The following is a 27,997-nucleotide window of genomic DNA, read 5'->3' on the forward strand; positions in this document are numbered from 1 at the left end:
TTGAGACTTGAATCCAACCCCCATGCTCTTGATTCTCAAAGTAGGATGATTCACCCCAGAAGACCCTATAAGCAATAATGTGAGGAGAGACAAGGTTGTGAGACCATTCTCCAAGCCTACCCTCAGGAATCCTTGGGCTGGTTGTACTCAGGAATTTTTCTTAGTTACTGGAGTTTAGTGTCAGCCTAGGTGCCTGGAGTAGAAGGCACTAAAGTGATGATGTGAGAGATTTTAGTTTGAGGGCTTTGGGAGCAAGTAGTACAGCAAAGACAAAATCTAGAGCATGTTCATCCGTCCATCCATCCATCCATGGGAACTCTACTGGTTAGCTCCCATGTATGCACCGGGCTCTGCATTAGGTGCTGAGCTACTGACATTCAGGGATGAGTCTTAATCAGCAGGGTTCCACCCTTTGGCCAGCTGGGGGAGGGAGCTGGCACAGTGGAACTGGGGTGAGGGCACCATGTGCATATGGCACTTTGTGAAGCTGCTCTGTCTTCCTAGTCCTTTTCCTCTGGCCCAGGCTCGACTTGTTGGGAGGCTCCAGCTTAGGTGACCAGGCAGAAAGCAGTTGGGTTTCTTCTGATCCCTCTGAGAGTCTGATCCCTCTGAGAGTTTCTAGGCTGCAGGGCTGGAGGAGGCAGCAGCAGGAGTGAAAGAGGAATGCTGGGCCTCCGCCCCCGCAAGGCAGCCGCGGGCAAACTGGGTGTGAGATAGGTGAAGAAGAGCTCCCTCCCAGCTGCCACAGGACGACATTCCTTTCTCCTGCTCCAGAGTCCACTGTGAGACCTTGGCCCAGCCCGCCACCATGGGTTGGTTCTTGTGGCTGGCCAGGAGGGGAAGGGTAGGCTGGGGTAGGGCTGATTTGGAAATCAGTCAGGCAGTGGGCATGGGGCCACCACCGTTGCCCAGGGACAGCATGCTGCCCTGCAGGGGATAATCACATTTCTCAGCTTCCTGCCAACCCGGGGGCAAGCTCTCAAGCCTGCTGGGAAGTCCAAATGCTTCCCAAACCTGGCCTGGCTCAGGCCAGGCCAAAGCTGGCTTCCCCATCCTCAGGGCCCTCCAGCCACCTGCCTCGTCGCGCACTGCCAGCACCCATCCAGGCGCCAACCCCCAACCTCAAACCCCACTGCAAATCCCCTCACAGTATGCAATCGTGCTCATGCTCACCATTCCAGGTGCTAGGCTGGGCTGCCATGGCTGTCACCACTGACACCAAGGACCGCAGCAGCTCTGGGGGCCACTGGGTTAAGATCTCACAGTTGAGTAAGCCACAGTGTGGGCTCCTCACACCACACCCTCCTCAACCCCAGTGCCAGGGCTTTCCTCAGAGCCCCATTGCCACACCACTCTGTTTTTGAAAAAAGGAAATGGAGCATTGGGTACAACGCTCATTAAGTACAATGAGAAGCTGTGAACAGAAGTACCTCTGGAAGCAAAGAAAGGGGAACCTGTGACAGGCCCCAGATTATCACTTCCTGAGTACTCGAGGTCCTTTCCTTATCTCTGTGGCCAGCAGAGCTAGAGCCCATGAGGGGTAAGGAGCTGGGCTTTTTGTACTTGCGTTGGCTATTCTGCCCTGCACCAGGCCAGCGTGCAGCGAGTTTATGGGGGTCCACACACAAAGGACCCGAGAGGCCCCAGGAATTGTCCCAAGTTGTGACGCTGAGGTTTTCATTCTCAGCTTCTGCCCTTCTAATCCATTCCTACCCACCACAGAGACACACAACTCAGGTGACATTTTGGCCTCTGCCTGCTAGACTTCCACTCTCCAGTACCACAGCCACCAGCCATGTATGGCTCTTGAGCACTTGAAATTGGCTAGTCTGAATTGCAATGTGCTATAAGTGTAAAATTCACACCGGATTTTAAAACTGAGTATGAAAATAAGAGTGTTAAATGTCTTATTAATAATTTTTTTAATTGGAATTTTTTTTATATTGAGTTGTGTGAGTTCTTTGTATATTTTGGATATTAACCCCTTATTAGATACATGATTTGCAAATATTTTCTCCCATTCTGAAAGTTGCCTTTTCATTCTGTTGATGGTTTCCTTTACCAAGAAAAGTGTTTTAGTGTGATGTAGTCCAATATGTTTATTTCTGCTTTCGTAGTCTATTTTTTTTAATTTTTGAACTTTATTTTATTTACTTTTTTATACAGCAGGTTCTTATTAGCTATCCATTTTATACATATTAGTGTATATATGTCAATCCCAATCTCCCATTCATCACACCACCACCCCCCACCACTTTCTCCCCTTGGTGTCCATACGTTTGTTCTCTACATCTGTGTCTCTATTTCTGCCCTGCAAACTGGTTCATCTGTACCATTTTTCTAGGTTCCACATATATGCATTAATATACAATATTTGTTTTCCTCTTTCTGACTTACTTCACTCTGTATGACAGTCCCTAGATCCATCCACGTCTCTACAAATGAGCCAATTTCGTTCCTTTTTATGGCTAAGTAATATTCCATTGTATATACATACCACATCTTCTTTATCCATTCGTCTGTTGATGGGCATTTAGGTTGATTCCATGACCTGGCTATTGTGAATAGTGCCACAATTAACATTGGGGTGCATGTGTCTTTTTGAATTAAGGTTTTCTCTGGGTACATGTCCAGTAGTGGGATTGCTGGGTCATATGGTAATTCTATTTTTAGTTTTTTAAGGAACCTCCATACTGTTCTCCATAGTGGCTGTATCAATTTACATTCCCACCAACAGTGCAAGACGGTTCCCTTTTCTCCACACCCTCTCCAGCATTTGTTGTTTGTAGATTTTCTGATGATGACCATTCTAACTGGTGTAAGGTGATACCTCATTGTAGTTTTGATTTGCATTTCTCTAATAATTAGTGATGTTGAGCAGCTTTTCATGTGCTTCTTGGCCATCTGTATCTCTTCTTTGGATAAATGTCTATTTCGGTCTTCTGCCCATTTTTTGATTGGGTTGTTTGTTTTTTAATATTGAGCTGCATGTGCTGTATATATTTTGGAGATTAATCCTTTGTCCGTTGATTCGTTTGCAAATATTTTCTCCCATTCTGAGGGTTGTCTTTTCGTCTTGTTTGTAGTTTCCTTCGCTTTGCAAAAGCTTTGAAGTTTCATTAGGTCCCATTTGTTTATTTTTGTTTTTATTTCCATTACTCTAGGAGGTGGATCAAAAAAGATCTTGCTGTGATTTATGTCAAAGAGTGTTCTTCCTATGTTTTCCTCTAAGAGTTTTATAGTGTCTGGTCTTACATTTAGGTCTCTAATCCATTTTGAGTTTATTTTTGTGTATGGTGTTAGGGAGTGTTCTAATTTCATTCTTTTACACGTAGCTGTCCAGTTTTCCCAGCACCACTTTTTGAAGAGACTGTCTTTTCTCCATTGTATATCCTTGCCTCCTTTGTCATAGATTAGTTGACCATAGGTGCGTGGGTTTATCTCTGGGCTTTCTATCCTGTTCCATTGATCTATATTTCTGTTTTTGTGCCACTACCATACTGTCTTGATTACTGTAGCTTTGTAGTGTTGTCTGAAGTCCGGGAGCCTGATTCCTCCAGCTCCGTTTTTCTTTCTCAAGATTGCTTTGGCTATTTGGGGTCTTTTGTGTTTCCATACAAATTGTGAAATTTTTTGTTTTAGTTCTCTGAAAAATGCCATTGGGAGTTTGATAGGGGTTGCACTGAATCTGTAGATTGCTTTGGGTAGTATAGTCATTTTCACAATGTTGATTCTTCCAATCCAAGAAAATGGTATATCTCTCCAACTGTTTGTATCATCTTTAATTTCTTTCGTCAGTGTCTTATACTTTTCTGCATACAGGTCTTTTGTCTCCCTAGGTAGGTTTATTCCTAGATATTTTATTCTTTTTGTTGCAATGGTAAAGGGGAGTGTTTCCTTAATTTCTCTTTCAGATTTTTAATCATTAGTGTATAGGAATGCAAGAGATTTCTGTGCATTAATTTTGTATCCTGCAACTTTACCAAATTCATTGATTAGCTCTACTAGTTTTCTGGTGGCATCTTTAGGATTCTCTATGTATAGTATTGTGTCATCTGCAAAGAGTGGCAGTTTTACTTCTACTTTTCCCATTTGTATTCCTTTTATTTCTTTTTCTTCCCTGATTGCCATGGCTAGGACTTCCAAAACTATGTTGAATAATAGTGGCGAGAGTGGACATCCTTATCTTGTTCCTGATTTTAGAGGAAATGCTTTCAGTTTTTCACCATTGAGAATGATGGCTGCTGTGGGTTTGTCATATATGGCCTTTATTATGTTGAGGTAGGTTCCCTCTATGCCCACTTTCTGGAGAGTTTTTATCATAAATGGGTGTTGAATTTTGTCAAAAGCTTTTTCTGCATCCATTGAGATGATCATATGGTTTTTATTCTTCAATTTGTTAATATGGTGTATCACATTGATTGATTGTCATATATTGAAGAATCCTTGCACCCCTGGGATAAATCCCACTTGATCATGGTGTATGATCCTTTTAATGTGTTGTTGGATTCTGTTTTCTAGTCTTTTGTTGAGGATTTTTGCTTCTATATTCCTCAGGGATACTGGTCTGTAATTTTCTTTTTTTGTAGTATCTTTGTCTGGTTTTGGTATCAGGGTGATGGTGGCCTCATAGAATGAGTTTGGGAGTGTTCCTTCTTCTGCAATTTTTTGGAAGAGTTTGAGAAGGATGGGTGTTAGCTCTTCTCTAAACGTTTGATAGAATTCACCTGTGAAGCCATCTGGTCCTGGGCTTTTGTTTGTTGGAAGATTTTTAATGACAGTTTCGATTTCAGTGCTTGTGATTGGTCTGCTCATATTTTCTATTTCTTCCTGGTTCAGTCTTGGAAGGTTTAACCTTTCTAAGAATATGTCCATTTCTTCCAGGTTGTCCATTTTTTGGCATAGAGTTGCTTGTAGTAGTCTCTCAGGATGCTTTGTATTTCCGCAGTGTCTGTTGTAACTTCTTTTTCATTTCTAGTTTTATTGATTTGAGTCCTCTCCCTCTTTTTTTTGATGAGTCTGGCTAAAGGTTATCAATTTTGTTTAACTTCTCAAAGAACCAGCTTTTAGTTTTATTGATGTTTGCTATTGTTTTCTTTGCTTCTATTTCATTTATTTCTGCTCTGATCTTTATGATTTCTTTCCTTCTACTAACTTTGGGTTTTGTTTGTTCTTCTTTTTCTAGTTCTTTTAGGTGTAAAGTTAGATTGTTTATTTGAGATTTTTCTTGTTTCTTGAGGTAGGATTGTATTGCTATAAACTTCCCTCTTAGAACTGCTTTAGCTGCATCCCATAGGTTTTGGATCATTGTGTTTTCGTTGTCATTTGTCTCTAGGTAGTTTTTGATTTCTTCTTTGATTTTTTCAGTGATCTCTTGGTTATTTAGTAACGTATTGTTTAGCCTCCATGTGTTTGTGTTTTTTATGTTTTTTCCCCTGTAATTGATTTCTAATCTCATAGCGTTGTGCTCACAGAAGATGCTGGATATGATTTCAATTTTCTTAAATTTACTGAGGCTTGATTTGTGACCCAAGATGTGATCTCTCCCGGAGAATGTTCCATGTGCACTTGAGAAGAAAGTGTAATCTGCCGTTTTTGGATGGAATGTCTTATAAATATCAATTAAATCTATCTGATCTATTGTGTCATTTAAAGCTTGTGTTTCCTTATTAATTTTCTGTTTGGATGATCTGTCCATTGGTGTACATGAGGTGTTAAAGTCCCCCACTATTACTGTGTTACTGTCGATTTCCTCTTTTATAGCTGTTAGCAGTTGCCTAATGTATTGAAGTGCTCCTATGCTGGGTGCATATATATTTATAATTGTTATATCTTCTCCTTGGATTGATCCCTTGATCACTATGTAGTGTCCTTCCTCGTCTCTTGTAACGTTCCTTAAAGTCTATTTTATCTGATATGAGTATTGTTACTCTAGCTTTCTTTGGATTTCCATCTGCATGGAATATCTTTTCCCATCCCCTCACTTTCAGTCTGTATGTGTCCCTAGGTTTGAAGTGGGTCTCTTGTAGACAGCATATGTATGGGTCTGTTTTTTTTATCCATTCAGCGAGCCTGTGTCTTTTGGTTGGAGCATTTAATCCATTCACATTTAAGGTAATTATCGATATGTATGTTCCTATGACCATTTTCTTACTTGTTATGGGTTTGTTTTGTAGGTCCTTTTCTTCTCTTGTGTTTCCCACTTAGCGAAGTTCCTTTAGTGTTTGTTGTAGAGCTGGTTTGCTGATGCTGAATTCTCTTAGATTTTACTTGTCTGTACAGCTTTTGATTTCTCCATCCAATCTGAATGAGATGCTTGCCAGGTAGAGTAATCTTGGTTGTAGGTTCTTCCCTTTCATCACTTTAAATATATCATGCCACTCCCTTCTGGCTTGTAGAGTTTCTGCTGAGAAATCAGCTGTTATCCTTATGGGAATTCCCTTGTATGTTATTTGTCATTTTTCCCTTGCTGCTTTCAATAATTTTTTTTGTCTTTAATTTTTGTCAATTTGATTTCTATGTGTCTCAGTGTGTTTCTCCTTGGGTTTATCCTGCCTGGAACTCTCTGAGATTCCTGGGCTTGGGTGGCTATTTCCTTTCCCACGTTACGGAAGTTTTTGACTATAATCTCTTCAAATATTTTCTCGGGTCCTTTCTCTCTCTCTCCTCCTTCTGGGACCCCTATAATGCAAATGTTGTTGTGTTTAATGTTGTCCCAGAGGTCTCTTAGGCTGTCTTAATTTCTTTTCATTCTTTTTTCTTTATTCTATTCCGCAGCAGTGAATTCCACCATTCTGTCTTCCAGGTCACTTAACCGTTCTTCTACCTCAGTTATTCTGCTATTGATTCCTTCTAGTGTACTTTTCATTTCAGTTACTGTATTGTTCATCTTTGTTTGTTTGTTCTTTAATTCTTCTAGGTGTTTGTTCTTTAATTCTTCTAGGTCTTTGTGAAACATTTCTTGCATCTTCTCAGTCTTTGCCTCCATTCTTTTTCCAAGGTCCTGGATCATCTTCACTATCATTATTCTGAATTCTTTTTCTCAAAGGTTGCCTATCTCCACTTCATTTAGTTGTTTTTCTGGGGTTTCATCTTGTTCCTTCATCTGGTACAAAGTCCTCTGCCTTTTCATTTTGTCTATCTTTCTGTGAATGTTGTTTTCCTTCCACAGGCTGCAGAATTGTAGTTCTTCTTGCTTCTGCTGTCTGCCCTCTGGTGGATCTGTCTTATTAATAATTTTTAATATTGATTTCATGTTGAAAATTAATTTTGATAATTGGAGTCAATGAAGTATATTCTCAAGATTAATTTCATCTCTTTCTTTTTATTTTATTTTCAGTATGGAAATGAGTTGAAACAAGATATATATTGGAGAAAACTGACTATGTCAAAAATCGTTTCTAGAATCTCTTTTTTTTTTTTTTTTTACTTTTTAAATGTGGCTACTGGAAATGGGGGATACTGGTGTAGAAAGTGGCAAATTGGTGAATGAAATAAAATAGTCCAAGAGAGGTTCATGTGTATATGAGTGTTTAGAGTATCATAAAAGTGACATCTCAAATCAGCAGGGAGAAAACGTGGCTACTACCAGGAAAGTCAAAATTCCATAGGTGGCTTGCATTTGTGCTTCACATTCTGTTTCTATTGGATGGTGCTGTGCTGGGCTTCCTATTTTACTTAAATGTCAATCAACAGGGTTCCACACACCACAGGGTGTCCATACAATGGGATGCCATGCAGCCATTGAGAAGAATGAAGTAGATATCTATGAGTAGAAATGGGAAAACTTCAAACATTGTAAATGAACTCACTTCAATGAAAATAAGTCAGTAAGGAGATGTGGTACATATATACAATGGAATACTACTCAGCCATTAAAAATAATGAAATAATGACATTTGCAGCAACATGGATGGACCTAGAGATTATCATACTAAGTGAAGTAAGTCAGACAAAGACAAATATCATATGATAGCACTTACATGTGGAGTATAAAAAATGATATAAATGAACTTATTTAGAAAACAGAAATAGACTCACAGACATAGAAAACAGACTTATGGTTACCAAAGGGGAAGGGAGGGGGAGGGATAAATTAGGAGTTTGGGATTAGCAGATATAAACTACTATATATAAAATAGATAAACAACAGGGTCCTACTGTATAGCACAGGGAACTATATTCAGTATCTTGTAATAAACTATAATGGAAAAAAGATGAAAAAGAATATATATGTGAATAACTGAATCACTGTACTGTACACCAGAAACTAACACAACATTGGAAATGAACTATACTTCAATTAAAAAAAAACTTTGTTTTAAAACTACCAAAAAATTAAATTAAAAAAAGCAATGGGAAAATTTCAGAGAGTTATTGTTAATTTTAAGGGAAAAAGGATAAGGAATGGGCCAGCATGTATAATATGATCTCATTTGTGCATCTAGAAAGCACACATAAGTTTGTATATGAACGATACAATATATTGTATAATTTTATATTGTATAATATACAATATATAATTGTATATTGTATAATATACCGTATTGTAAACAAGTCTGCCAAGGACACACAAGGACTGTTATCATCAATGGCCTCCTGGGGGCGTGAGGAGGGCTTTGAGAGGGAGGGAGAAGGACTCTGACTCGGATTTTTCACTTTAAACCCTTCAGTGCTATTTGAAGTTTTAACAACAAATGTGATGTTTTTACAGTAATGAACCCATTGCATATATTTAAATTTTATATGTTGGAAAATAATTTATTATAATAGTTTATATAATAGTATAAAAGTATTAACATTTTTCAACCCCCAAATCAGAGGTTCTATTATTCTTTTCATAGCTTTATTTCTACTTGCAAACACCCCTCTTGCCTTACTCTTTCTTGTTCCTCCTTTTCTGCCCTTGTCTTTCCTCACCTTCTCTTTTCTCTCACCTTCAAAATCCTGTGCATGGGGAGCCATTCCACTTCTGTTGGCTCTTTGCTCAGCTTGAACCTGAGGTCCCCTCTGTCTTTCCATAGAAAAGGAAGGCATCATGCTGGATAAAGCTCAGCTACCCACAGCATTATCAAAGACGGCCAGGAGACTTCCCCTGTGGTCCAGTGGTAAATAATCCACCTTACAATGCAGGGGACACGGGTTCGACCCCTGGTCAGGGAACTAAGATCCCACGTGCCGCGGAGCAACTAAGCCTGCGCACCACAACTACTGAGCTTGTGCGCCTCAACTAGAGCCCGCATGCTGCAAACTATAGAGCCCACGTGCTCTGGAACCTGTGCACCACAACTAGAGAAGAGAAAACCCGCACACCACAACTAGAGAGAAGCCCGTGTGCCACAACGAAGAGCCCATGTGCCGCAACTACGACCCGACACAGCCAAAAATAAATAAAATTTAAAAATAAATAAATAATAAATAAGTCTTAAAAAACAACAACAACAACAAAAAAAGACAAAGACCGCCAGGTCAGCCCCATCCGCTGTGGAGAGAAAAACCTACCCAGTGGAGATACACCCTACCATTTCTCCCTAGGAGTTTGCCACATTCATGTTAAGATGAGACTGCTTAGAAAAGAGAAAAATAACAACTTAGGGAAACGTGTGTGTGGTTTTTTCTTTCCTAGTTCAGGGATGGGTGGAGGCAGGGTAAAAGCAGTGGGCTTTGGAGAGGCTTGGTCCAAGTTTGGGAAACCAATTTCATGTGCCATCTGCAGTTAAAAATCACTAAGAGGTTCAAGTGTTTTGAAAAGAGAACTATAGAAGCTGGAGAAAGGAAAAAAGCTCTCTAGCTACTGGGAAACAGGTATAACAAAAGATTTGTTTGCTCCAGGGCAGATGGAACCTCAGTCCTTAGTGTTTAATTGAGAGAGGAAAAAAGACAAGAGGTCTCAGCGACTGTCAAGCAGATAATAGCTTCTGAAGGGTGGGCCTGCAAGGATTGAGAAATAAAAGCCCTGTTGATGTGTAGAGGGGACAATTGGTGTGGGAAAATACCAAATTTTCTTTTAACAATCATTCTCAGTGCAAATGAAATAAATTGCTTCAATAAAGAAGGGCCTTGAATGTCTATTGGGACTTTTTGTTTTTCATGGAGAGACCTGCCCCTCCCCCACCCCTCCCCCACCCCCCAAAGTTAAGGACCTGGCAGTGCTGTAAGTAGCAAAAGCACTGGACTGGGAGTCAGGACATAACTCTGGTCCTGAATTTGCAAAATATGACAACAAATAATTGGTGTGAAATTCCTTTGAAAACTATAAAGTGTGGTTCACTATTGTTATGAAACTCAAACTTGTCTTTGGCCCTTCCTGTCTCTCCCTCCCCTTTCAGGCCTCTTCTCTCCCAGCCTCTTGGAACAAAAAATACTGAGCCAGAGGTTTGAAAGGAATCCAGTTGAAAGAACTTATGCTGGTCCCTGAGGAGATCACCTAGACTGAAGATTTTTTTCAGCATCCTAAATCAATGGAAACTATGTTGTTTTTAAAGTAACATTCCATTTGAAATTTGGAAGCAAAGGATTTCCCTTTAAGGGGAAATATGCATTCATTGTAAAGCCGGAATGCCGTATATTTGCCTTTATTATCTACCTCAAAGCAAAATTTTAAATACTAAACGATTAAGATCAAGTCCAGCAAACCGATTTGACTGGAATTGCACCGTTCTACAGAAGGGAGAAGAGAAGAAACGCAACCTCCACATGGAATCCCTCAGCAGCCTTGGGACTGACTCTGTGGCTCCAGTGGCTCCAGTCCTTGGGACACAGCTAGCTAAGATACCTCCTTGCCTCTTCCCCGCTCCCAAATGTCAGTCCATCATCCAGTTCTGTTGCTTCTACCTTCAAAATAGATCCAGAATCTGACCCTTTCTCACCGTCACTGCCACCACCCTAGTCCACGCTACCACGGCTGGCAGAAGCCTCCTAAGTGGCCTCCAGCCCCTTCTCTAGCCCTCTCACTCTACAAAACAGCCAGAGCCATCATTTAGAAAGAACAGCTCTACCTCTGTGTGAACTTTGGATGGGTAATTCTTTGGCTACTGTCTGCCATCTGCCTTGGGCTGAAAGCTCCATGCTAGCAGGGACCTTGTCTGTTTTGCTCACGTCTGTATCCCCAGGACTGGCTTTGTGCCTGGCATGTAGTGGACACTTACTGGTTGAATATAGGGATAAATTTTAACAACTAACACTTGTACGAGCTTTAAAGGTAAACATCTCATTTGATGTTTGCTTGAAATAACCCTGTATCGTAGATATTATTGTTCTCACTTTACAGATGAGGCAATTGGGGCTCAGAGCATTGCCCAAGCTGACAGAATTAATGCAGAGAATATTGAAACCCAGGCCTCTGGGGGTCAAAACCTATGCCTTTCTGGCTACACGCCCCCTGGAGAGCTACAGTGGTGTGGAGGGCAAGGAGTCTAGAGGCACTTTGATGTTTCTTGGCAGTATAAGAGGCCACCTTGCTCAGGCCTTTAGTGCTCAGGGGCAGGCACTGTGGGGATTCCCCGCCGCCCAGTGGGGCAGAGTGAATTCTAATGAGCTCTTCCTGGCTGACTTAGAGAGCTACTATAACTACAGTGACCTTATTTTCTGAATCTCAAATCAGGATCCTTGGTCTGACAAACAGAACCCAATACTTGAAACTGGGACTTTTCTGGAAAATCTAGGGCACAGAGTTGCTATACTTGAAACGCATGACAGCTGCATAATGGGCACTTCTCAGCTAATTCTGACCCAGCCATCTTGGTCCATCACATCTCAAGAAGATTCCTTAAAAGTACCTGTTTTCTGGGCCTCGTGTTTCTATACACCAAATTCTTTCCACCCACTCTTTTTGTTTGTTTAATTACTTCCCTACTCTCTCTTATCTTTTCTGTTAACCACTTTCTCCCTGGTCTGCCTCAAAGAGCTTCTAGGTCCTGCTTGCTGATGGATGCCATGAATGGCTGAAAGAAATAATAAGCAAAAGCCCTTGGGGACTATGGCAACAGGGGCCATGGCAACAGGGCCAAGCACTGAGGACTGCCCTTCCTACCCCTCCTAGTTTCTGTTTTAGACCAAGTGCTGCTGATAAGACCTGATGGTTCCATTGTGTCACCCGATCAGGGCAATGCTGCTTGCAGGAGGCATTGTGGCAAAATTTCAGTTCTGGGAAGAGCTTTGCAATACTCTTGCTTCCCTGCACCCATGCTGCAATGGTGGGCTTATGGTAAAGGCTCTTGACAAATCAGGACTGGATCTAATATTTGCCCTAAGCCTTCATCACACTCGGTTTGAGTACACACAGAATCCTTAGATGGGCGGGCAGGCAGACTCCACCGTTTGGGTGACAATAGCAAAAATTAGGTGGCCATCCTCTTGGGTCAGGAAGCCAAGAATCATGATGTTATTACCCAAGCAGTCCACGCCAAGGATTTATACTGGAGTCTGGGACAGAAGGGGGTTCTCAGTGAATCAGGGTGCGAGGTCCCTTCCCGTAGAGGATATTGGTCTCTCTGATGTACTGGGTGCTCCTGGACAAAAGGGTCAGCTCCAGAGAGGCTGTGAACCTATCTGAGCCTCAGTTTCCTCATCTGCAAAAAAGGAGCAGAGGGAATCTTTGCTCTACTTCTATTTTCTTCTTTTTTGAAGATGATGAACTATTTTAAGCATACAGAAAAGTATTAGGAACAAACACATTTCCTAGTATTTACCCCAGAACCTTTTCCTTAAAGAAATAAAATATTCAGTTGAAGCCGCTTGTGTCCTTCCCCAGTCGCACATTCATCCCACCAGAGGCAGCCATCCTCCTGAATGGACAGCCTATGATTCACATGCATGTTTTAAAATATACTCTGCATATGCTCGTAAACAATGACAATATATAGTATTGTTTTGCATGTCCTTAAACTTTGTACAAATTATATTGAACCGTATATATCTTTCTGCAATTTGCTTTCTTTGCTCAACATTAGATTTGTGAGAAATAGCACATTGATGTTGGTTCAGACATTTTTATGCTGTGTAGTATTCCACTGTTTGAATTTACAGTGATTTTATTTATCTATCTGTACTCCTGTTGTTTCTCAAGTTTTTGCTCTTTTAAACAATGCTGTCATGAACATCCATGGTATAGGTGCCAGTGTCCACCTGCGTGAGAGTTTCTCTAGAATATACACCTAGGCATGCAATAATTGAGGTAAAGGGTGGAAGTGTAAATTTTCAAGCCTTATATGAGGGCAATATTCTTTTTTTTATTTTTAAAAAATTTTTGGCTGCGTTGGGTCTTCGTTGCTGTGCGTGGGCTTTCTCTAGTTGTGGTGAGTTAGGGCTACTCTTATTGCAGAGCACAGGCTCTAGGCACGCGGGCTTCAGTGGTTGCAGCATGCAGCCTCAGTAGTTGTGGCTCGCAGGCTCAGTAGTTGTGGCTCGCGGGCTTAGTTGCTCCACAGCATGTGGGATCCTCCTGGACCAGGGATCGAATCCATGTCCCCTGCACTGGCAGGTGGATTCCTAACCACTGTGCTGCCAGGGAAGTCCCTGGCAGGCGGATTCTTTTTTTTATTTTTTTTTTTTATTATTTATTTATTTTTAACATTTTTATTGGAGTATAATTGCTCTACAATGGTGTGTTAGCCTCTGCTCTACAACAAAGTGAATCAGCTATACATATACATATATCCTTATATCTCTTCCCTCTTGCGCCTCCCTCCCACACCCCCATCCCACCCCTCTAGGTGGTCACAAAGCACCGAGCTGATCCCCCTGTGCTCGGGGATTACCGAGCTGATCCCCCTGTGCTATGTAGCTATCTACTTTACATTTGGTAGTGTATATATGTTCATGCCACTCTCTCACTTTGTCCCAGCTTACCCTTTCCCCTCCCCGTGTCCTCAGGTCCATTCTCTATGTATGCGTCTTTATTCCTGTCCTGCCCCTAGGTTCTTCAGAACCATTTTTTTTTTTAGATTCCATATATATGTGTTATCATACGGTATTTGTTTTTCTCTTTCTGACTTACTTTACTCTGTGTGACAGACTCTAGGTCCATCCACCTCATTACAAATAACTCAATTTCGTTTCTTTTTATGGCTGAGTAATATTCCATTGTATATATGTGCCACATCTCCTTTATCCATTCATCTGTCGATGGACACTCAGGTTGCTTCCATGTCCTGGCGATTGTAAATAGAGCTGGCAAGTGGATTCTTAACCACTGCGCCACCAGGGAAGTCCCAAGTGCAATATTCCGATATTTATCCAAAGTAACTATTCATACTCTATTTGATCCAGTAACTGCACTTTCATAAAGCTAGACTAGGGAAGTAGTCATACATGTACACACAGATTTATGTACAAGAACACTCATTGCCCCGTTATCAGCCATTGTGTGAAACTGGAAACATTCTCAACATCCATCAGTGCAGAGTGGGGCAGATGAACAACTTATGGAACCCCCACCCTAGAGAATGCCTGGACTCTGGAAGAAAGCAATGTTAAGCAGTCCCTTTCTCACCTACTGCCTTGACTCCTGGACTGAAGAAATAATGTTGCTCACAGCACAGGGCCAGGTACCCAGGAGGTGACTTGTAACTGCTGGTGTATTAGATAGAGATACCCTCACTTCTGCCATGTGGAGACCTGGCCAGAGTCCCATGTCTGCAGGGAAGGTGCCTTTCCTGGCAATCAATTTCAATAAAAATAGGGAAATCATCCAAGGAATAAATTAGAACTCAGGTTGTGGAACCATCAGAGGGAGACAGAATTCATAAGTGTTTGAAAGGAACATTTGCAAATTGATGAGGTGCCTTGCTTAGTCTCAAAGCTAAATGGCCAGCAGAAAGAAAAGGCAGAAAAGGCTTTTTCCTTTGGTAATGGACATCAATAAGAGGAAATGCTTGTGGTGCCTGGCGGTATTTGACTTGAGACATTCAAGCATATCTCTAGAACTGCAAGCACACTCTCATTTACTGGGAGCTTAATAGATAAAGCCAGAAGGTTTAACTTTTAAAAATGACTTTAATAATCACAATAGATAATACCTCTTGAACACCTTTAAGTACCAGGCACTGCATTCTTTGTCTAGACTAGTTTTCCTAATGACACAACAAGATAGATATATTATGATATATATATATATAATATATATATATATATTACCATGTTATTGGTAAGGACAGGGAGAGGTCAAGGAACCTGCCCAAAGCTGCAGCGTTAGTGATAGTCAGGATTTGAACTCAGGTCTATCTGGTGACAAAGCCTGCATTCTTCTCCTTATAACATGCTGCACCTTTACATTGGAGACAGAAGTATATCAGAAATCCAGGTAATTCATTTGCTAAGTGTGGCCTTAGAGAGGGCTCCCACAATGCTTTGCGTGCCTGCCTCACCCATAGCCCCTTCTGAACAAAGTGTACAGAAGTGATTCCTTGATTCTGGATTATTATTTACTCATTCAATCAATATTTTGTTGAGTGGCTACTCTGTGCCAGGCACTGTTCTTTTGGTCATGACTGAATGAACTGGGGAACCTGTGCCTGAGTCAAGGGTAGCCATCTGCCAGCTGTCTCCGAGGGCGCCCAGTGGCCTGTGAGTGTTCTGCAGTGAGGACCCAGACAGACAGGTGTTCCAGAAAGCAGAATGACCAACTGACCCGATGAGACTCCTTCCCTAGGTAATGTGATGTGAGACATACAGACAGAAGAGCACATGCAGTGGGGGAGGCCCAGAAGCCAGGAGATGCCCACAGAGACAGCAGTAAGCAGAAGCCACGGGAAGTGGGTAAAGCAAGACCACAGGGAGCAGCAGGAGAAGCAATGGCAGAGAGCAGCTGAGTGGGAGAAGTGGTAGGCACTTTGCTTTCTTGTAAAGCACTGCTGAGGCATCAGTTGTGAAGAGTAGTGGCTGCCGGAGACGACTTCCTGTCCTTCACTTACACATGAATCCTTACACTCACGCCCTGCCACCCAGGAAACCAAGACACACCCTTGTTCTTGCAACCAACTAACCTGAAGTGTCTGGGAACCCAGACCGCGCATGAGCTGTGCTTCCTAAGGCCTGGGCTTGCATTTCTGAACCTGGGTCTTGAGTTCTACATTCAGTCCTTTTGGGGTGTGTGTGTGAATTAGGGAACAGTGGGTGAAAATACGTTTTGCTGGAGGCCCCGCTCTCCAGCAGAATGCCATCCAGGCTTCCTGGTCCTGGCTGGTGATGCACATAAGCAGGTCCAGAAGAGGTTGTGTGTGAAGCTGGAAGAGGGTGGCAAGAACCAAAAGGGTCTCTTTGGGCAGTCCAGGACCTGCACCACATGGGTTTGTGGATCATGGGTAATTCCTGGGTGCCACTAGATACCTAAGGTCTTGGGGACACAATTTTGTGGGTTAAATGCACCATCGGGCTGTTATGAGAGTCTCAACCATACCCATGGGGAACAAGTGGGCCATCTGTGCCTTCCCTGACTACACTCCCACCCCACCACTTCAGGTTTTCATCCTCTTCCTCTGGCACAGATGAAAAAATTTTGTTACCCACTGTGATGGGGAGAGAGGGTATGGAGGGACAGGACTCTCATGGCTAATGGGAGGGTCAACTGGAACAACTTCTTTGGAGGACAGTTTGGCATTATCTGTCAAAAGTGTAAAATGCACATTCCTTTTATCCAACAATGCCACTTCTAGGAATTTACACTAGAGACAAAGTACACACGAAGACACATGAACAAAGATATACATTGTAGTACTATGTGCAATAGCAAACTACTGGCAATAACCCCGTCAGTAGAAGATAGGTTAAACAGTGGTTCAGCCACACGATGGCATACTCTGCAGCCATTAAGAAGAATCATGTAGCTGAAATATGTGCTGATATGGAATGTTGTCTCTTCCTCTGCCCCCTCCCTCCCTCCTTCCCCCCCCACAGACACACACACACACACACACACACACACACACACACTCTCACACATAGAAGTGATCTATGTATACCCATAGATCACTTCTGGAAGGGCACACAAGCAACTTGGTCTCTGTGGTTGCCTCTTGAGAGGAGAGCTATTAAAGTGGGGGCGGGGGTTAGGGGTAGGCAGGAGAATTACTTTTTCGCTAAATACTCCTTTTTACTGTTGAATTTCTTTTGCCACATGCATATATTACTGCATATATTACTTCAAAGACATGAAAGAAAAAGCAAAATTAATTGAAGAATTCTTTATCAATAGGGTGTTGGTTAAATAAGTTACAGCATACTCTTATTAAGGAATGCTATATAGCCATTCAGAAGAAGAGATTCTGCCATAGAAAAATGTCCAGAGACAGATTAGGTTAAAAACATCAAGGCTCTGTACAAGATGTATAAGAGAATCTCACTTATATAAAAAGATATGTATACACATACACGGACATATTCATAGGAAAAGATCTGGAATGAGTCACGACATGCAAATAACAGATGTAGTCTCTGAAAGTGACTGGGATTGACTAGGGGAAGGGGGAGGAGAGGTTAGAGGGGAACTTATGTTTTTTTCTCTAAATGCTTGTTGATTTACTTGTGATTTTTTTGGCATAATCACTGTATTTTATCTCATAATAAAAATATATAAATGGTAAATAAATGATGAGGAAAACAAGAAGTCTGATCTTAGAGGAATCTGCATTCTAAAGCTTGGTTTCCTCACATGCTCCTCTGTTCCAAAGCTGCCCAGTGACCTCACAGCAGGAAGGTCCAGCACCTCAGTCTGGCACTGGAGGCCTCCAGGTCTGGATCACCTCCCCTTTTCTTCCACTGCCCCTTCACTTTCCTCTGTGCAGCTCAATTGGCCTCCTCACTCCTCACCAGGCCCAAGCAGGTGTCCATCTTTCTTCCCTATTCAATTTGCTTCCCTCATGCTCCACAGCTGGCTCTGCTGCCCTTCCCCACCCCCACTCCCTACTGACCTTCTGCTCATGCTTCATGGCCCATCTCAAGCAAGTCTTCTGGAACCCTTTCGCCCATTAGTAACTGAGCACCACAGGGACTCATTTAGAGCTTGGGAAACTGCCTTGTGACATTATTTGGCCATCTTGTATTGTTATGGAAGCTTTATGGAAACATTTAACTAAAATACGGATATCATGTTCTTGTTTACAAAGCACTTACACAACTATCACTTCATTGGAGCCTCCCGTCCATTCTATGAAGGAGGCAAGGCAGGTATTATGATTATTATTCTCATTTTATTGATGAGGAAACTGAGGGGCAGGGAGGCTTCTTCTTCAAGGTAACATACATAGAAAGTGGCCAAGAGGGAGCTAGGTCTGCTGGACTCATCAAGAACACCTGCTTTTGTTTTCCCAGCCAGAGTATAAGTCCCTGGAGGTACATTTTCAATGTTTCTGTGCACACTAAAGGGACAGAGGGAAAGCCAGCAGTGTTCTCATGAGAAGCTTACCAAAGGAGACTGACAGTCAACCAAAGGGCATGTGGTGGGGACCTGCTGAGGGCTTAGGCCAGTGCTGCATGCTGAGGGACACCAGAACCATAGTACCTGTCCTCAAGGAGCTTACCATCTTCCACTGAGGCCAAACATGCTGAACAATTAGAATACAACCAAGTATGAAATAAATGTGATTTGAGGTGGTACACCGATGAACTTTTTTCTTTACATAGCCTAGCAAACCTGCAGCTTTGGGCAAGTAAAATCTTTTAAAAGAGAGTCAATTTTTAAAAAATTAGAAAATAGTACAGATAGCAAACAAAATTTGTGACAGAGGTACATGGATGGTTGAAATTTGGGAAACTGCCATAGCCCATTAGGATAAGAGATGGGCCAGGGACATAAAGTGGGAGCTCTGCCTGAGTGAAGCTCAGAAACTCAGCAGGGAGTTGGGAGAAGCCAACCTGGCTGGGACTGAGGGCACTGAGACTTGAAAGCTCTTTTTCAAATTTTAAGCCAGGCTAGATTCCAGAGGCTTCTACTAACCAGTCTGGGAAGTGTGGGCTAGATCAGGAGTCATTTCAGTTCTGTGTGTGGGAGGAACAGTGAAAGCGGTGTTTTGAAAGACCAGTCTGGTGGATTCATACTGGATTTAGTATGGACTGAAGTGAGCCTGACAAGTGGCCCAGGTCTGCACTTGCTGGGTGCCCCTCAGAATATGCCACCAAGATGTTAATGCCATGAGAGTCAGGCCTTGAAGCTAAAGTTGTTTCTTTCATGGAGACCCATATGGGAGTTGTGATTTGTCATGTGTTATTTGAGGTGTTAAGAAAAATTATCTGCAGCTTGACACAGGGCAAAAAATATTACTGAGTGCCCTTTCAAGAACATAGGAGAGGTATCATCTATGTGGTTGTTTGACTATTCACTATTTAAAAAAATTTTTTAGTTGAAGTATAGTTGGTTTACAATGTTGTGTTAGTTTCAGGTGTACGGCAAAGTGATTTGGTTATACATATATATCTGTATCTATCTATCTATCTATATAGTCTTTCTTCCCCATTCTTTTCCATTATAGGTTATTACAAGGTATTGAATATAATTCCCTGTCCTGTACAGTAAATCCTTGTTGTTTGACTATTCACTATTAATTAAGGCCCACTCTGTAAAGTTAAACGCTAGCTTGTAAAAGATTGATAAGTTGCAAATGATTTTTGCCTGGTAGAAATGAAAATTATTTCTGTCTAGTAGGAAAGATAGCCCCAAGAGTTAAAGTTTTATTATCCTGTATAACTAACCAGTTTTGTATCCAGCTTTTTGATCTTATTCCAGCCTTCTTTTGAAGTCCCTCAAATCTTTTGGTCTCTCATACATTTTTTTTCCTATTTTTTTTAATGTGGTAAAATATATATAACACGAAATTTGCCATTTAAATCATTTTAAGTATATAGTTCAGTGGCACTAATTATATTCACGATGTTGTACAACCATCACCACTATCCATTTCCATTTCATCACCCCAAACAGAAACGTTGAGCAGTAATTTCCCTTCCCCCCTCTTCCCAACCCCTGGTAACTTCCAGCCTACTTTCTGTCCCTATGAATTTGCCTATTCTAGATATTTCATATAAATGGAATCATACAATATTTCTTTTGTGTTTGGCTTCTTTCACGTAGCGTAATGTCTTCAAGGTTCATCCATACTGTGGTATGGATTAGAACTTCACTCCCTTTTATGGATGGATAATATTCCAATGTATGGATATACCATATTTTGTTTATTCATTCATCCATTGATGGACATTTGGGTTGTGAATAATGGACATTTTGGCTATTGTGAATAATGCTGCTATGAACATTAACATACAAGTATCTGTTCAAGTCCCTATTTTCAATTCTTTTGGTCATATACCTAGAAGTGGAATTGCTGGTTCATATGGTACTTCTATATTTAACTTTGAGGAACTGCCAAACTCTCATATCTTTTTTAAAAACAGCTTTACCACAATGTTGGTTCCTTCATCAACAAGTTCAATACATTTTTGATATGTGATCACTATATATTTCAATGAGAGTCATGTTTTTAGTTCTTTGAAAGTTACACTTTGATAAGGGCAATTTATCTACCTTGCTAATCTTTAAAGCGTAAAATTGACTCCTGCACCCCACTTCAGCCCCTATTGCCTATTGCAAGCTCCCTACAAGGAAGTCAAGGAAATGAGTAGAAATGAGGGCTCCCTTGCCATGAGGCCAGCATGGTGTTTTGGTAGTTATAACAAGAGGGGAAACTTTTTTTTTTTTTTTGCGGTACGCGGGCCTCTCACTGTTGTGGCCTCTCCCGTCACGGAGCACAGGCTCCGGACGCGCAGGCTCAGCGGCCATGGCTCACGGGCCTAGCCGCTCCGGGGCATGTGGGATCCTCTCGGACCAGGGCACGAACCTGTGTCCCCTGCATCAGCAGGCGGACTCCCAACCACTGCGCCACCAGGGAAGCCCCAAGAGGGGAAACTTTAATTATGATCCCGTAATAGTGATGGCAAATGAAATCACGCAGGGCTAGGCATGGTCACAGAGCGTGTACATCTTTATTTTCACTGGGAACGTACGGAGACTTTTCTCCTTCGGAACATAGAGCAACTGTTGGTTCTCTACAGTGTGACAGCTTCAGCTAGGAAAACTCTAGAGAAAAGTTTTGCTTTAGGTGAGCTCTGGGATCAGAGAGGCCACAGAAATGAATCCACTGGGAGAGATTCTAGTATTCTTTGGGGGCAGCTTCAAACTTTGCCCTCATCATCATTTGACAGAAAGTCTTTAAGGTAGGGAATGAAGAGAAGAAAGAAACTCAGCCTGCAGTTTGAGGAGGAGGGTGGGCACAAAGGTAGGGAGAGGGCACAGACTTGGGTGGGTCGGGGAGCAAGGAACAGCAACCCTGCCCAAGACACAGCTTCTCAATGGGGATTTTTAGTTGCTCCTGAGCGGTCTTTTATTCAAACTATACAATCTCCCCCATAGAACATCTCTCCTAGAGTATTAATCACACATAGAATCAGAGGTATTCTTGCTTTCATACATTTTTAATGTTTCAAGCCAAGAAAGTTTTGCCTTTTTGAGTAAGGCTGAAATCAAAGAAAAAAACACATATTTTTCCCCCTCACAGCTCAAAAGGAACAAATTGGATTTTGATCACAATTTTCTCACTTTTGAGACAAGATATGGAAGAACAGATGAGTGTAATGGAAGAATTTCACAGGTGGTTAAGAATGTGTAGGAAAAAGAAAACCAGAATAAAAAAGAATGTCACTGTTATAAATATGATCAGAATATATCTATATCTGAAAGCATACCAGGCAAGTTAAGAAGATAAAGGTAAAAGTCTACTTTCCTCTGACACCCTTATTTTACTCCCTCACAGGGCTGTGACAAGATGGAACATACGTAATAAGCAGTTTGCAAAGGACTGCACGTGGCTTGGAGAGGGGCTGGGTGTTTAGGCTCACCCGCTTGGGGGATCTAAGTGGCAGTGAGTTCTAGAGAAAATCCCTGGATCTCAATTTTCACATGTGAAGAGTGAAGACAAGAATTCATGCCTTAGAGGGTTGTCAGAAGGGTGGTAAGATAAGGCTTCCAAGAGAAGCAATAACGAGATGCTGTGGCAGCGTGGTCTGTAGGACACATTGTAGCCCCTACACACATTGTTCTGGAATAGTTCTTTTTCCATATCTGTCACCCCAATTATACCAGAAGTTCCCTGTGACTTGTTTGCCTCTGTATCCTCCTTGCCTCTAAGCACGTTGCCTTGAACCTTATACTCAGCCATTCATTTTTTAACAAACATTTACTAGGCTCTTCCAGCCACCAACTCTTGACAGCTACATTCTGCCCTTCAAACCACTGCTCTATTCTCCCTGCCCTCCCAGCACTGAAGTCCCAGGGGGCAAGACAAAGCTCTTTTCATGGACACAGCGATGTCCCCCCACAGACTCCCCCAGGACTGAGCACTGTTGGCTGACAGTCCTCTTCGAGGATTGCCCAGCTGCCTCCTCAGACCAGTGCTGCATCGCCCAAGACCGTGCTCCTTCCCTGGGACCAGCCTGCATCTAATAACTGGTCCATATGGGCTGGTGTCAACACCTGGGCCCCTCACCCTAACTCAGAACAACTCTGAAGGGCCAACCCCGTTCCAGAGCTCCTCACAGGGTCAGCTGAGGCTGTTATGAGCTGTCCCAGCCCAACCTTCTCCCTCGAACCAATCCTGCTTCCTTCTCTTAGATCCCAGGTGTTGATCCCAAAGGCACCCAGTAAACTTCTTACATGCAGCCTGCATCCGTCCCCCAGAGGCAGCTCCTGGGCCAGCTTTGTGGCCTGTGTAGGCGCTGGCTCAGCACCTGGGAAGTCTCAATTCCAAGTGATCCCAGGAGGTGTAACAGTCCCCAAGGCCCAATCACTGTGCCCAGGCCTTACTCACAGTTACATTTTTATTCCTTTCTCTCTCTCTCTCTTTCTTATAAAATGCATTTGGAACCAATAGGGTGGAAGATATCAGCCTGGAAGCACATAATTATAGCCATGGGAGAGACTATGATAGAGAAATAAATGAACCTAGTGCTTAGCTGAAGAAAAGCTCCCTAGAGGAGGTACCATTTAAACTGAGTTTTGAAGGCCGAGTTAGGGTTTGATGGGTGGACAAGGGATGTGGGAGAGGCACTCCAGACACAGGGTACAGCATGTGCAAAGGCTGGCAGGCGTGAAAGGGTGTAGGGTATGGGAGGGAGAGGAGTAAGGAACAACAAATTCTGGGACACTAGTGGGTGTAGACTGTGCAGGGCGCTATGGGTCACACTGAGGAACCTGGTGCTGAACGAATGCCACCTTCCAGTGTTGCCTAAGCTTCAGCCATTTAGGAACCACTTTGACAAGTTTTGCCATATCTGCGCACTGCTGGTTCTATTTACTATTCACTTCATCTTTTTCTCGCCATGAATTTTTTTTTTTACTTAAAGAAATATATATTAAAAAAATTTTATATGGCACCCAAGAACCAAAACAAAAAAGAGGATCTTTTGCCAGAAATAGAAAGTAACTGTAAAAATAAATACAATGGGAACAGAACAGAGTAATTAAATTCTATGTAGATATCATTGCCTGTCTTTGTCTTTGAGCCTGAGGCCTGCTCTAGCTCTGTTCCGAAAGATTAGCAAGCATTACACAGGGTGAAGAATAGGATCACACTGAGACTTTCTCCTTGATGTAATCAGAAAGCTGGAAAGAGAATGAGGAGAGAATCATTTTCTCACCATGTAATTTAATGTTTTTTAAAGATGCACCGTGTACCATTAAGATCACCTTGGCGTCCCCCTCCCTAGCGCTCGGCTGGCTATGAGACCAGTTGGTAGACAATAAAGTGCCCTACAAATGTGGTTGTTATTACCACTTGATCGCTTTGTCCATTGGCTCTGGGGCAGTCATTCTGGTGTAGCTGCCCTTTCATTGGCTTAGTGAAGGTTTCCAAACGAGTGCCTGTGGCGACCATCATTCTCCATATTGTGCGAGAGAAAGCAGAAAGGGTGGGGCTGGGAGAGGGGCAGGACCCTGGGCATCCCAGGTTCTTAGAACTGTGAGGGCCTTAACAGAGCACCCTATCTTCCCACTTTACAGGTGGGGAAACTGGGACCAGAGGAGAGACACAATTTGTCTAAGGCCACGGAGGGTGTTAGTGTTAGTGGTCTAGTGGGCAGACATGGAAGAAAGAATCGTATAGCCTATTGTTTGAGATCCTGGTCCTAGTAGCTGCTGTCTGTGAGGCAGAAGAGAACAGAATGTGGAAGCAGAGATAGGGGGAAGTCAGCCCATCAGGCCTGAGAGCACGGGGGCACCATCAAAAGACCTCCTGGGCTGGGCTCCACAGCTAGGGGCAGAGGTTGAGGTGGGCCTGGGGCCTGCATAGTGGGCAGTGTGGACACAGCCTGCAAGGGGCTCAAGCATTTGCAAAAGATACCCAAAGAAATGAGGGAGAACTGCCCCAAAGGGCAGTACCGACACAGCCAGAGGTGTCCCGGGACTGGGCAAAGCCACCAGGCTTTCTTTCTTTTGAATTTTATTTTATTTTATTTATTTTTGTATACAGCAGGTTCTTATTAGTTACCTATTTTATGCATATTAGTGTATATATGTCAATCCAAATCTCCCAATTCATCCCACCACCAGCCCCCCGCCACTTTCCCCCCTTGGTGTCCATATGTTTGTTCTCTACATCTGCGTCTCTATTTCTGCCCTGCAAACTGGTTCGTCTGTACCATTTTCCTAGGTTCCACATATATGCGTTAATATATGATATTTGTTCTTCTCTTTCTGACTTACTTCACTCTGTATGACAGCCTCTAGATCCATCCACGTCTCTACAAATGACCCAATTTCGTTCCTTTTTATGGCTGCATAATATTGCATTGTATATATGTACCACATCTTCTTTATCCATTCGTCTGTCAATGGGCATTTAGGTTGCTTCAATGACCTGGCTATTGTAAATAGTGCCACAATGAACATTGGGGTGCATGTGTCTTTTTGAATTATGGTTTTCTCTGGGTATATGCCCAGTAGTGGGATTGCTGGGTCATATGGTAATTCTATTTTTAGTTTTTTAAGGAACCTCCATACTGTTCACCATCGGGCTTTGGAGTTTGACAGGCCTGGGCTCAATCCCGGTTCTGTCACTTTCTAGCTGTGTCTGACTTTGGGTAAAGTCACTGAACTGCTCTGAGCCCATCCACTCTCTGGAGATGACGTGGGTACTATTAGCACCTACCTCCTAGGAATGCTGTGAGGATCGCACAAGGCAATGTATGCAAAGTATCATATACAGGGTCCAGCACATTACTCAGCATTACTCCCTTTCCCCCTTCTATGGCCACAACCAGACCCCTGACAAGACATTTTCTTCTCTCCTGGCTCCCTCCCTTAGCCCAGCCCACCCCTTGCAGCTGTCCTCTGATCTATTCTTGTGCTCACCTGCTGTCCCACTTATTGGGCTATGGGGTTCATAAGCAGTCTTTCAGGTATTTGCAGATAAGAAAGCTGAGGGGGCACACTGCAGGGGTTGGGACGGGGACCTCTCTCACCGAAAGACAGAGGGGATGGTGGGTGCTCTGGGGCAAGTGGCCTGCACCCGCTGGAGGGAAAGGCTGGCTGTGGCTTCGCAGAGAACAAAGAAAAGGCTCTAGGCTCCTGTGGCGGCGTTAGAAGGCAGTGCCTTAAGCAAGTCCCTCCATTATAAACTACAAGGCGGAAGGTTAAATATAGCCCTTTCCAGCTGTCTAGGACATAGATTTATGAAATGTCAGAGTTGCGTTAGAGTGAGAAACGATCTTATCTCTGCTCTGTTTTTAGAGAGTAGAAAGGAGGCAATAGAGAAGAGAAATAAATCTGGACTTGCACCAGTGGGCGGTGGGCGGCCACTGGAAGATTTTTAGCAGCCGGGGCTGTTTTATAAGGTCTCACTCTGGTTGCTGAGTGGAGAATGGGTTGGAGAGGGGCAAGAGTGGAAGCAGGGAGCCCAGCAGCAGGGAGGGAGATGGGAGTGCTGGACCAGAGGAATGGGAGGAGAGAACCCAGTGCAGGATGGGGCCGGCCCTGCAGGCCAGGTGCCCCTGGTGCTTTCCTCCCTCCACCCCTCCCTCCTTGGAAGAAGAAGACCAGCTCTCACTTGCCCTTGTCTTCTCTAGGGCTCGCTCTGTTACTTCCCAAAGACACCCAGACTCCTTACTCCTTTGTAAGGCAGCCCATGGAGAGTCTGCTAGAGAGTTCCTCCTTGTCCACAGGTCACACAACTCTGTCTCCTGAGCCCCCCTCAGCCCCCATCTATTCCCTTCACCCTGTGACAGACCCTCAAAGACCTGAAGACCAAAGACCACTTTCCTCTGCTTCTTCTCCATGCCAAACAGCACGTAGTCCTCACAGTATTCAGTTCTCAGTGCCATCACTCTGCTTTTCAAACTCCTTTAGCTCATAAACTCCTTTTGAGCCTACCACAGAGGACCAGCCCTTGTTCCTGCCAGCTACCTCTGCGGCCGTAACTAGAGCTTCCAGTACATTGTCAAGGGCAGGCAACATCTTCTTCACACAAACCAAAGAGGGGTCCCCTGGTGTGGCTCAGGACCCTGAACTTGATTCCACCCTACTGCCAGGAGGTCTGGCTTGAACTACGCTTAGAAAGCACTTGGCCCCTTGGCAGTAACCTGTGTTGACAGATGACCAGTGATAGGCACCCCTTTCCTGCCCCCTCCCATCCGCATCCTTTGGTAGTGCAAAAAACCCAGCATTTTAGCAGGACTCCAGGAGGTGGGTAAAGCCCCGAGATTGACTGAAAAGGCATTTTCCACAATGCAAGGGTCAAGGCTTCAGAGAGCATGTTAAGTCGATTTATAGAAAATGAGAGATAGTATTTCTGACACATACACTTATAATTCTTCAGTCACTTTTCTTATCCCTCTAGAATCCCAGATTATCAGGGTTGGGATGTGATCACATCCACCCTCTCCTCCTCCAGAGCCACCCAAATTTGAATTCCTTTTATAGCCCCTCTGCCAAGCGGTTACCTGCCCCTCCTCGCATGCCTCTAGCACTAAAGGAACCCATCTTCCCCCCGAGAGGCCCAGGCTGCCTCAGGACAGCTCTGAGTGCACGACTCTCCCCCTCAGCGAGCCCCGATTCCTCCCCATGCCCCCTCTGCTGAGCATGCGACCCTGCTCCTCCTCCGACTCACCTCCCCGGCTCCAGAAGAGGGTGATAGCCTCGGCTCTCTCCATCCTAGCGGTATGGACGACCAAGACTCCACATCCAGCAACTCCTCATGCAAGGGAGAAGCGTGTGGTGAGCCCACACTGAGGGCAGGGAGCCGAGGGGCTCCACACTGTTCTGAACCCCGTCCCCAGGCTCCTCAGCGGACACCCAGGGACTCTTCCTGAACCCCGTTTCCCAGCACCCTGGCTGGGTCAGTTTGGCCCTATCGGTCACATGCTCTGTTGCCCGTAAAGTTGTTCCCAGGCTGCCCAGCCCAGGGAAAGCGAAGCAGGATTCAAAGAGTTTCCTCTCTCTCCTTTTCCACTCCCCGCTGCCCCCACTTGCCTGCCCACAGCCACAGTGGTCCAGTCCGTCCCGTCACAGCGAGACCTGTCTGTGAGTTGGTCTTGTCTTTCTCTAGGAAAGGTTCTCGGCCAAAAGCCCGAATCAGAGCCACACAGAGGGCTGACCTCCCGCTCGGCTGCTGTCCTACAGTGAGGGGAAATGAGCAGGAACTGGCTGTCTGAGTCAGCGCCCCTGGTCTATTGTCACCGTGCGGGCCCCTTCCTTCCCAGAGGAGAAACGTGCAGAGAGATAGGCCTTGTTTTTTGCAAGCCTCTCTTGCACACACACACTTTCTCTCTTGGCCTGGAACAAGGCTGTGCACTATGGCCGAACCCAATTCAATTCAGTTTCCTCAACTCCTAGCGAGTGCCTACTCTGGCAGAGGATCACGCCTCCAGCACATAAGGGTCATGTCCCAGCATCCTCGCCACAGACAGAGGAGATAATGATTATGAGCCCCAGTAACTGGGGAGGAAACTGAGGCTCCAAGAG

At 43.7% G+C, this 27,997-nt stretch overlaps 1 protein-coding gene across 1 annotated transcript in view; it reads right to left on the minus strand.

The window, feature by feature from the left end:
• The window catches only part of NHSL2 (NHS like 2), a 67,662-nt gene extending 40,195 nt beyond the window's left edge, over window positions 1-27,467 (minus strand). The window contains exon 1 of the mRNA XM_060137715.1: window positions 27,144-27,467. Coding sequence (XP_059993698.1) covers window positions 27,144-27,186 — 43 coding nt within the window. The 5' untranslated portion in view covers window positions 27,187-27,467. The remainder of the gene's footprint in view (window positions 1-27,143) is intronic.
• Window positions 27,468-27,997: the final 530 nt, after the last annotated feature.

Source organism: Lagenorhynchus albirostris, chromosome X (genome assembly GCF_949774975.1).
Source record: "Lagenorhynchus albirostris chromosome X, mLagAlb1.1, whole genome shotgun sequence".
Classification (NCBI taxonomy): domain Eukaryota; kingdom Metazoa; phylum Chordata; class Mammalia; order Artiodactyla; family Delphinidae; genus Lagenorhynchus; species Lagenorhynchus albirostris.